The 12,591-nt window shown below is 33.5% G+C and overlaps 1 protein-coding gene across 1 annotated transcript in view; it reads right to left on the bottom strand.

The window, feature by feature from the left end:
- IL1RAPL1 (interleukin 1 receptor accessory protein like 1) overlaps positions 1-12,591 on the bottom strand; it is a 663,496-nt gene that overhangs the window by 573,069 nt on the left and 77,836 nt on the right. The window contains exon 2 of the mRNA XM_058829526.1: positions 7,929-8,034. Coding sequence (XP_058685509.1) covers positions 7,929-8,010 — 82 coding nt within the window. The 5' untranslated portion in view covers positions 8,011-8,034. The remainder of the gene's footprint in view (positions 1-7,928; positions 8,035-12,591) is intronic.

Consider the following 12,591-nt stretch of genomic DNA (forward strand, 5'->3'; position numbering starts at 1 on the left):
GTGGTATTATTCACAATCTCCCAGGACTCTGAAAAGTATCAGGATGGATCCTAGAAATAACAAAAGGTCATATAACTATTTTTAAAATGCCAGCCATCCTGTTCATAAATGCTCACAGGACAAGTAACAGTTACTGCTTTCATAGTGTCTCCAAAATAAGTAATGTGTCACAAAGGATTTATGCTTGAGATGCAATCATCCCTTACTGCCCAAATCCTGCAGTGGAACAGAATTATATTTCTTTCTTTCTTTCCAGTATGGTCTCCCTGCCGCCCCTTGGTACACAATTCTCATATCTGCTGTTCCTCTGACATACTGAATAGCATCCTTAGCTTAAAAAGCAGAGTAGAGACCATTGGAGCCAAAACATCCCCATGGCCGAGCACAAGTAACTAGCAAAACTTGGTGCTCTTTCCAGTACCATTATTAGTCAGCATTTTTAAAACGAAAACTATACATTGAAAATTACTTCATAGTATATTCTGTAGCTAAATTAATATGCAGTATTGTAAAAGATTATTCTTTTTAAAAAATCTAATGCTTCCCATGGCCTTGGCATAAACAAGCAAACAGAAAAATAACCAAACCGCAGGTTCAAAACCATATTCTAAAGTAGCCCTCTAACTTCCTGAATATGCAGATATTTACTAAATAAGTTGATTCTTCAGTCCTACTTTTTTCCAGCATCTCTTGATTTGCAAACAGCAAGTCGTGCCTTTTCACCAAACAATAATCAAATTGAGGTTTACCTTCATAAGCTACGAAAGAAGTTGAAGATCATACCAAAATTGGTGTAAATGGCTTTGTCAGAATTGCCGCAGGATGGGGATATGGATACTTTTGATGTCTAAATAAGGTGCTAAAGGACAGTAATTGCTCTTCTGACATCCTGGTGTCATGTATTAATAGCAAGATGTAAAAAATTTTCTGTGTGTTTTATTAATTACAGAAGGGTTTACAATTCTCTCCAACAGACAGCAGAAGTTCAGGACAAAGAGTGCAAGTGTTGGATAAGAAGGCAGAGCATTTACACAGCCTTTGCATCTCTAGATCATCTAGGCCTCCCTCCCAGCAGGCATAAGAAATCGTTTATCTCAGCTGACCCCATTATTGCATTGCTTTTGAAGGTTTTCTATCAGTAAAAGAGATGTGCAAGTACAAAAGCAAGAAACTCCCTCCTCCACTGACACACAACTATATCTTGCAGAGTAATTAGAAAAAAATCCAAGAAAGTGGATACACTCAGTTAATTAATTCTTCAGCTATGAAGAGGAAGTTGTAACATTAAAAATTAAACAGTGATTTCTACTACACATTTAAATGGGGAGGAATAACCATCTTTAAATAGAACAGGTACAAAAAGAAAACTAAAACATCTTTTATTCTTAGGATAAAAACCTGAAGAATATTAGTGTTACTAAAATCAATATGGTATAAATTAATAGATCACAATATAAGCAAGTTGCCTGAGAATGAAACAAGGATTTATGTTTATCTCTATTGTGTTTTTAACTGTAAGGATTCAGCCTCATCTTTTTGCCTTTTTTCCCTCAAAAAGAAAATTTTTTCACAGAGTTTTCCTCATTCAGCCCCACTGCTACAACCATAAATTAGGTTGCATATTTATGTGCCAATTCAAAATTAGTTTTTTCAATCAATCCTCATAAGAAGCAAGGTTCACTTCTTAATCAGGTCATGATGCAAAAATAATTCTGTTCCCCAGTGCAATAAGAAAGGCAGACACATATTTGCTTAGGACTGATATTCACTATACTTTTTCTTCCTGTCACCAAACAGAGAGATAGAAAAAAAGTTTTCATAGTAATAACAATAGACTTCATTGTTCCAGTTTAAAAAGTCATTGCTCGTGGAAGTTAATCTTGTACATCAAATAGACATAGACTAAATATTATTTCAGGTTCTGCATAACCACACAGCAAGCCACAAGCCTCATCAATTAATAATAGGAAACTAACATTCTGTAACAGAGTGAAAACAACAGCTAGGAGCCATTAATATCAATTGACATAAACTCCTATGGTTTACAAGAAGCATATCCTTTAATTGATGTAATTGCTTTCCTCCAAGCTCACAGTACCTGGGGTATGCTATATGTGAGTGTTCTGCTTATAAATTGTATAAGAAGAAGAACAGGTATATTAATTTATTTTTGAATCTTCTTATTACTCTTCAGTGCACACCAGATCCAATATGACATCAATCAACTAATTACCTTTTGACAAGAAGCCAAAAGGAAAATACTTAGGCAACCAAAACACAAGCAGAATTAAAAACAGAATGGAATTACTGAAAGGGAGATACTAAGGAGAGCAGGACTATTTATGTAGTACTGCACAATTAGGACACCAAATCTCACCTGGAAGTATATACAAATACTCAAATATTGGGTACCAGATCTCTGCTAAGCCTCAACACCTAATTATGTGCAATTTCTCAAAGCATTTTGGCCATATAAAATGGATTATATATATATATGTTCTATAAAATAGTGACAATTCAATTACTAAGTACAGAGGAGTAAATTCAATTCAAAAACTCTTCCTAGATGTAAAATGTTCTCATACTGTTTTGACTTGCTTATATTCCTTACTTTTTTTAACTACACTGTTGAGTTCTCATTATGACATTCCTCATGTTAAGGCTGGTATCACACAGATACGTTCCTTTTCCAGTTTAAAAAAAATTTTGAAAAACAGAAACTCTCTTTTTATTCAGAGATATTCTTTAATACATCTGTTATTATTATCTAAAATATAGTGATTACTTAATAAGCAATAAATCCTAAAGAATCATGGATGGCTATAATTTAGAAAAATGTAATCTTACAGTTCTTAAAGAATAACTATGAGAGATTTTAGAATATATTCCAAGTCTGTTCCTCAGAGTTCCACTACTTTTAGAACAAAAAATCTAGACTATTTTTTACCTCATTAAAATTAATATTTTTCTCGTTTAAAAAGAAAACAAAATTCAAAAACAGCATTTCTGTGTCAAAGACTTTACTACCTTATTTTCATAATATTGATCTTTCATCCAAGTATGACAACAAGAACCACCCATATTGAGTAATGGTAGCTAAGGTAAAAAAATACTAGACATTAAAAAGCGAAGTAATCTTCTGCTACATGACAAAATACATATCTAGACTTCGATTTCATCATAATGATGTGAAGGATCTCATACATATGCCAAAAACTCATCACTGGAAAGATTTTCCTTCCAGTTAAATCATTCCACTGCATAATAAATTTGATCTAGAAAGGAAAATTTTTATTCACAATAGCAGAACTGAACACAGAATATTAATTAACTCATAATGCAAAATAATCTGTAGACAAACAGGAAACTAGAGGCAGTAATAGCAATTCACCTCTGATACAAGGCAGTCAGATTGTTATTAGGCAATCTGTGTGTGAAAAAAGCAAATACAATATTACTGCCTGAAAATACTAATCATTGTTTTATATAATGAAATCTCTTTTCATACTTTTTTCCACATTTTCCCTTTTACCACACTTGGGTTTTTAAAAAAATAAAAAAAAAAAAAAAAAAGTAAAAGAATCCCAAACCTTTCTTTCTTTTGTCTATTCAGCATCCTTGGAAAAAACCACCAGATGGCAATGCAGTGTTCAAGTATTTTATTTAACATATATATTATAGGGAAAAAAGTCTATATGCATCAGTATGAGGCTCTCTTTCCTAACCTACTTCCTCTTTGATGAATATTAAATAATTCATAAGCCAAAACTCTGTTCAGCACAAGTAAGTGAGCAAATACCATTCAACCTGTAAAGAAGAGACTTCTAGAAATCTAAGTTTCTATGAATGTAAAAACCACATGACTAAAAAGAAAAAAATTGACAATTTAGTTCAAACTATGAAACGGGATAATTTAAGAAAAAATCACTGAAAGGAAAACATTTAGAAATGTTTCACCATAAAGGTCTCAAAATACTATCAAGGACTGATGAACTGCACAAAAAGGAAATCTATACACTTTTTAGGCACATCACAAATATGTATGTAGTTTGGTTTCACACTAAGGAACAGGCATTATCTTCTACATTTTTGAAGTTTAATTCAATTCATGCAAAACTATGTGCTGAATGAATCAAAATACGTAGGCTTTAAGTGTTTATTCTTCCTTTGCATCAAGCAGATCACTGTGATCGAACAGGAACTGTTTCAGGAATGAAGATGCTTTAAGATATTTAAATGAGCTGAGAAGTAGGGCAAGAGTCAGGCTCCCATTTAACAGATCTTATCTGAGATCTAATACTTGAGGAAAGAAAGTTCCTCTCTGCAGTTGCTGTTGCAGGCTCTGAAGCCTCTACAGCTCTGGGAGACCTCACTGAATACCTGAAACACCCAATTTTTAAACATGACATCCGCTGTGAAGTTAGTGGTTGGAACAGAGAAGCTTACAGCAAAGAATCCTTTCTTTCTGGAGAAGACATTACACCTGTAGGTGTTGTATGGCCAACTCTAACTGACAGGACAAGTTAAGGCGTACTTCTAAGTCTTTTGCATACATGGATTAGGAAGAATTATCTGTATTTAGTAATTAGCATTTAGTTATGGAATTTCTACTAGAACTGCTCACCCATCCATTCTCATGTAACAAGCACAGTCATCACATGCTCTCAATGCACAAGAAATCCAACATAAAGAGTAACTTGAAACTGTTCAGAACTTATTTAAAATATTAACTGGGAAAAAAGGCATCTTCTGTCAGGTAGAGACAATCATACAAGATAAAGTGTTAAACAGGTAAGTTGAAAAGCTGTGAGAAAACTAATTTAAAGTATGTTTTCTGGCTAACATAATAAATATTTGATTAACACTGTTCCCTTTATTCCCTCTATTATTATATTTATTTGATTCATACACACAGTGGTAGAAAGATTCAAAGACTACCTTAAAGCAATTTAAGCACTTTGTATAAGGACTGCTCCCATGATCAGAGATCAAATCCAATGCAGCACAACCTAAGATTTCTTCTATTGTAAAGTTCTATTAACCTTCTTTTCAAACAAAACCAAGAATACTATATTGATTCTAATTGTTTACACATATAGCTAATTAATTGATAGAACTTCAGTCCTGAAAGCCAATAGATGGTCAGAATTGCTATGGAATTTTAGAAAATTACTTTCTAAAGGTAGGTTTCCATGTTCTTGAAAAATCAGAGAAGCCACTGGAAATGTATCTCTACCAGACTGACAAACTCATTCCTATATTAATCACTATCTTTTTCTCAGAGCTGATAAATAAACATAGAAAAGAGGTGAAGTACTCTGACAGTATTTAAAGGGCATATTTTCAAGGACAGATCTCTTTTAAATACTGAATATAAGAAATAAACATAATCTGTTTAATGATACATTTTTAATAAATATATTAAAATATATAACATGTATGAAAATATATTAATTGAATAAATGAATAAAGAAAGAAATAAAGAACACAAGATTTGAGTTTTTAGATTTGGTCATCAGAAACAGCCTCAACAAAAGTGAATTGGAAGGAATTAGAAGGAAAACAACTATTTAGCATATTAATGTAAATTTCTTGAACTTTATTACATTCCTGTAATTTATAACAGAGAAGGAAGTAAAGAAAAGCAAGGCATCTTGAAAAGGTGGATACTGCAACTCCATATTTATAATGGCTTGTAAGTATAAAAATATTACTTTTTAATTTTTTTAATTGCTTTCACAGTGACATGTCAAGGACAAAATGCACTCACAAGTGGAACTGACCAAAGAGATTTAAACCATGTCCTCACCATGCTCTGCCTCTGGCTAACATGTTCACATAAAACAAGCTCCTCTTTCCAAGCTGTTTTTTTTTTTTAATGTTTTTTCCAATTATGAGTTGCACTAACATTAGGAAACCATTTCTATTTTCACATTACACAGAAGTCAATCCTATTTTGTTAAAATTTCCCTTAAATAAGGTTTTCTTTATAGAAGCACTTCAGGATTGTAAATAAAGCCCTCCTGAGCACCCAAGGGAGGTAAAAAAACTAAACCAAGCCAAACCGAATCAAACCAAACAACAACAAAAGCAAACCAAGAACCATCACACGCTGCTGCATTCCACCTAGCAGTGAAGTTCTTCAAACCTAAAATCACAAAGCAACATGGCCAAAGGCAGCAGGATCTGAGATTTCAGTAAATCAGAGATGTTTTCCTTTGCACACACAGTATGACAAACTGTCCCCTTGCTGACAGATCTAATTGAAGCTTTACACAGGAGAAGCATGCAAAAACATCAAGACCCCATGTTACAGTAAGGTATGATCCAAAGATTCCCATGAAAGTTTTTTTTTCCTTTTTATTACAGCATCAGGATGAGAACAAATTCCCTGTATCTTGAGAAGTTTTGTATGTTTTTTTTTCCTTTGCTGGAGAGCAATTATATTACTTTCCCAAACATAAATTAAATTGCATATTTACCATTTTTTCCTTGCTTTGGTTAATCAGATGAAGGGGATACAAGCAAAAAATTATGAAATAAAATGCAAAGACAACCCAAGTTATCACTGTCACTTTCATGTAACAGGTGATAGCTGGACTTTTTTTAATTCCTTAAAAATGGATGTCATTTTAAAATTTACTTTAAGATGATCAATAATGTTTTTACTAAATTTGGATTAAGGGGCCTTGATTCAATGCTTACTCAAACCGTAATTTAATAAAAATCTTAATCAAACAGGGCAATCTCAGCCAGACACATTCAAAGGATATCTACATTGTCTATCTAGGCTGCAGCATCCCATAAACACGTCAACCTATCACCAGATCCTTTGCACTGCACACACAGTCTGTGCATTTCAGTGTTCCTGAGTTTAAATAATCCCAAATATACTTTAACCTCTAGTTTTCATTAAGGAATACCTTACTTTGTAGTAGTACTCCATGTTTGCCTTCCCTACATCAACATTTCCAGCTACTATAATATTGGAGACATAATCCATTTCATTCTGTTGTTACAAATATAATCCATTGAAAATGCAAGGTATAATTCAAGATGTTGCCAAAAATGTATAAAGAGCTATGTTCTCCCCAAGCACCAGTTTACAACTACTACCAACCAAAAGACAAAAATAAATCAGAGACAGACTTCTGGAACAGCACAACAAAAGCTACCTAAAGCACTGCAGCGCCAAAAAGAAACTCACAGCTAAAAACAAACCTAATTAACTAATCCAACCAACATGGGATTAAGACTTTCATTAATCCACCAACATGGAATTAAGGTTTTCATTAAGGATTTAGTTTTCTTTATTGCAATATAGCAAGATAGGTTGCAGAAGTAGTTTCCTATTTTTTTCATTATCCAGTGAAAAGCCAAAAAGAGTAAAATTAGAATTTCAGGGTGAAAGAGAAAAATTAATCCAAAATTACCCAACTGTCTGAATACCGACTATTTTTCTTTCCTGAATTAAACTCTTCAGCCACATATTAGGTATCCCTTTCAGAAACACATTTTTCTGTTCGCTTTTCATGGTAATTAAATTTAAATGTGTTTGATCTATTTATTGTTGCTTAAACCCAAACTCTATTATCTTAATTTCCCAAAGTATATAGTAAAACAGATAAATCCAGTAACCCAACAATACTGACTGGAACATAGTCTTTTAAATAAGTCAGAAAGTTCTGGGAATAACTGTCCTGCAGCAGGTGAAAGGTTATATTCATTTCACATTACATATCTGATTTTTCTTCATCAAGTCTGCATAAAACAATAGTTTAAAAATATATAGAAGGTGCCAACTCTTCTTGCTGCAGAATTTGAAACTGTATTCCAAACCACCATAACAACATCCTGGTATATACTTGCAAACATTAAGCATTTCTTTCCAAGCCACATTGTCACCACAGAGATAAAGATTTACTTACCTGATCCCCTTTTGGTTACAACCTTCAAGCTCTGAGTCAGAGTAGCATACAAGAGAATCAAGTTGGGAATAGGAGCTTTCATCTTCTGTCTTTCCGTGGCTGCTTCCTGGAGTACCAAGGAAATAGAAAGAAACACTTGTACATTGGTGCTGAAACAACCTTGAAGTAAAGAAACATCATACTGACATTATGGAAAAGCTAAACACAGTTTTTGTGAGCAATTTAAAGCACTAAAAATGTTTTATTCTTTCTTTTTAAAAGTATGAAACTAAAATAACCATAAAACAAACACATGCACACACTACATTTAACCCTGAAGTTTAAGATACAACTTTGTCTACACATGGAAAATTCATAGGATTCCTGCTAAAACTTTATAACAGATCTCCTGAAACATCTATTTATTTCTTTTTATCATATAACCTTTTCCACCCACCAACACCAAAAAGAAAATAATACCCTTCCTCATTAGGTTTGCTCTCATTTATTAATACAACAAATTGAGCAGAAGATTTACAATAAAATGAGCATTTGATATAAAAAAAAAATCTGACCATCCCCTTAGGAACAGAGAAAGGGGGAAAATAAGAGCACATCAAAGTAAACAGCAGAGACACTAATAACTTCCTTTTAGGTAAGCAAGTTCCCATGCAAGTTCAAACTATTCACTGCACTAAATCAGAAGTGAATGTTAATTAGAATGGAGATAAGCAGTGTTAAGAGCAATGTGTTTTAGCCTTCACCTCCAACATGTGAATAAAAGATTAGGATTTTTATTTACTTTGGGTATTAAGTGGTATGAGCTGCTGGTGAAAGCAGGGACTGAACATTTTGTTAATTCCTCATATAAGTAAGAGTGTCAGCTACTCATGGTGATTATCAACTTTCTTCAGGATACACTGATAGGTCTAATACCTCATATTTCAGTGTGTTGCTAGAGGAAAGGAGGACAAATCTGCCTATTCAAACTAGACAGCAGCCTATCTATGCTATCCTATATTCATCAGAGTAGCTTACACAAAAATATTCTTGTCTAATGGGGACGAGAAAGGGCTGGGATCAATGGTTCTTTAATATTGTAACTAAGACCCAGACTAAACCACTGTGGTTTTGATATTCACCTCTTTTAATCACAGCACTGGACAGCAACTGAAAAAATTCTCTGAAGGTACCGCATAGTACAAGTTTTGATTTCTAAAGAGACCCTGAATCTTTTGCACTTTCATTGATAATCAGGTTACTGAGTACCCAAGACATTTTTTGAAAGCAGTATCTTAAAATATCTTCATCTTAGAAGAGAACAGGTTAGAAATAAGAATGAACAGGGGCACAAAAAAGGACATTATGGGAAGAATTGCTAAAAAAATGATGACTTCATAGGTAATCTGTATTAAAGCTTTACATTTCATGACATTTCAGAACTAAGCAACAAATCTACTACATTCATTACAAAGTATTTAATAAAGATGAAGAAGTGAGGTAATATAATTTGACAACAGTTTGTGATATCTTATTTTTTATAACAATATTTGTACTCACAGAGAAATACACAAGTGTTTGTTCATTCATGTTCTTTGACAAGCTTCAGGATTCTAGCATCACAGTGTAAGACTGCCACTTGACTACATTCACATGCTACCTCCGAAAATGTAGGCAACTTAGAAATTAAATATGAAATATGGGATTGCTAGGAGGTAAATTATGTGTAATGCTAACATTTTTATTTAAGTTTAAAATTTAACAAAGTAGCATGACCACTGGCAGTTATAGATTATATAGATCTTTAGAAATTTAGAAGCTAGCAATAAAGGTTAATTTTCCAGGGGCACAGTGAGTAGATACCACAATGTGTTACGCCACATTTTACTGCAGATTTCAGTCAAGCTTTCTGAAATCAAAATCTCATTTCTCAGTCACTGCACTAACTGATGCCACAGGAAATCCTGAAGCTGATATCTTCAGCCTCCAGGGTACTAGCAAGAGTCAGCTCCTTGCTCTGTGTGAGCCTAATAAATATTGCCCAAAGAACCACAGGATCTTATTATGCAATGACAAATCCAGTAAATAGGTTCTGACTGTGAAAGCATATCCAAACACATCCTTTTTGACCATACATCAAAAGATAATTTTGCTGATCACGGCGAATAAACGCAAATATATACATATATTTGCATATGTATCTGTGTGCATGTATTTATTTTTATTTGTAGATACTTGTGTAAGGGAACCATGGAGTAGCTACAAAGATTGATTCTATCAAAGCGAGCCTCAGTAAATACAATAATATCAATAAGAAACTGTTCAGTAAATGCAAATCTTCTTTTGGTCTATGCATATATCACTAATTTAAGTTGTCAAGTCAACAAGGGGAACCATTATTATAATAGTATAGCAGGAACTGCATCTTAAACATATCACTGTGGAAGACATTCTCATGTGCATTTATTCTCAGAGATTCATGTCTAACTTAAAGGCATAAGCTAAACTGGCTGCTGCCTACATGACTTGTGATAAATCCCTAGAAAGTAAAGCCTGCTGCTGGCTTTGGAAATACCAGCAGAAAGAAAGAACTTACTGCTAAAGGGAGAAAAGAAGGGGGGATGATCCCAACAGCAGCCACTGCCTCCTTACAGCAATATAAGCAACAAATCAGATCTTACATTGGCTCTCCCCAGAGAATTCCAACCTTTCTCTGCTGTTTACACTCCCTTTTGGGCAGAAGGAAAAGTATTTCTGGTCTTCTCTACACTTTAAAAACCAAAGATTCAACCAAAGAAAATGCAAAGAAGTAAAATCAGTTTATTGGAGCTGGTGCCTCACGGCAGTTGTCTGGGCGGTTGGAAAATCTGCCTCAGGTTATTCATAGGAGTGATTCAAAACAGATATTTAACATCTCTTGTCCCTTGTTCCGGGTGAATGCCTCGGAAATTGACTATTCTAGAAAATGTCACCCTTGTGAAATTGGTTGTGAAAACAAAATAAGCAAGTCAGAAGAAAATATAAAAGGAACATCCCGAGGGGAATCTCACAACAAGTCAACAAAGCCAAGAGAAAATGCCTTCACTGCCGCAATGAGTATGCCCGAGGCCTAGACACTGTAACATATTCAGGTGGCTTTTAAACTAGAAAACAAAATAAAAGGCATAATTCTGAGAAGTCAAATTCTTAACACTAACTCAAGTGTGATATCTCATGAATTGGAAATAGACTTCTTTCAGCAATGAATTTTTTAAGGAAGAGACTATTTTACTAGTTTCTTAACTGGAATTTATTTCTTTTTTTTTTAAATAACATTAAGAAATTCTGATTTTAACAAGCAGGACAAGTCCGCTGTTTCTTTAAGCAACATTAGATAGACAGCTTACATATACATCTACAAAAGTAACTTTCATAGTGGGGTTTTTTTTCTGATTTTCAGTTACTTCCACTAAAAAGCCAAGACAATATACGGTAGTTGTAAACTTAACTGCTGTTTTTTAAGTTGAGTGTATTTTAACATGATTTATATACCCTTTGGGTTTAAGACTGCTATGCTCCAAGAGTGAATAGTAGACTAAGAAAGTCTTTTAGAACCAGGGATTTTTTTCTGCTTTTTCTTTATACAATACCAAAGATTAAATGTTTTTTCATCTTTAAGCAGTATTCACAACTTCAAATTTTCAGTAGTGGGTTGTTTGTTTGCATGAACCAAAGCACTGAAAAATGTTAAATATATCTGCATAAATATGCACGCAAATTTTAACTGGGCATATTAATAACTTTTTAAAAAATTCTTTACTGTACAAGGTGTCACTGCTTGACACAAAAATGCCATAGCATAGCATTTGCATCAGAAAGTATCTAATTTTCCAGCTGAGACAGAAATAGAAATACAGCTGTATATCAAGACTAACATTCTCTGGGGAAATGCCAAGAATGCTTTTTCTCTTCAATTGTCATAAATACTCACTGTGAGGAAAATGCATACACGTAGACACGTGTTTCCCAAAACAGCTCAGCAGACATTAAATTAACTATAGTAAGTCAGTTCCTGATAAGGCAGGAAAATAGAAAATTTTGATTTCCTTATTGTACTTACGTTTATTATGGGCCTTTCCCAATACTTGAATCAAACTTCAAAAGAAATTTTCCATGGGATCAGTCCCTTAAAATAACTTTAAGGGGTTGATTCTCAGCCTATAAATTCTAGCCGATGTCTGTTGACTAATTATTTGAAAATCACTTTTCTTCCCATACTGCTGTTCTAGCTTTGAAGAATGTTTTTTTATGCATGTTAAAAACTGCTGCATTATCTTTCTCCATCATATGCCCTTCAAAGAAAAAGAAAAAAGCAAAAGAGTGTTGCAACGTCCTCTGAAATTTGCAAGATATTTCATGACTGTTCTGCAGTAATGACACAAAAGTGATGGTAAATTATGAATGAGTAACAAAATTACAAACAACCACCTGAATACGTAAGGAAAAAAAAACAAGCAAAAATGCACTTTCAGTCTCTTTTTATGTGGCAGTTCTTTACAAATCCCTGAATAGAATGACATTAGATACCACAAGGTATAAAGGACAGTTTGGTATGTCCAGGACACAATTCAAACATCTTGGAAAAAAAAAAAAAAAAAAAAAAAGCCTTAAATTCCTAAAATGCAAGGAAAAACTAAAATTAGAA

This window comes from Poecile atricapillus, chromosome 1 (assembly GCF_030490865.1).
Source record: "Poecile atricapillus isolate bPoeAtr1 chromosome 1, bPoeAtr1.hap1, whole genome shotgun sequence".
Classification (NCBI taxonomy): domain Eukaryota; kingdom Metazoa; phylum Chordata; class Aves; order Passeriformes; family Paridae; genus Poecile; species Poecile atricapillus.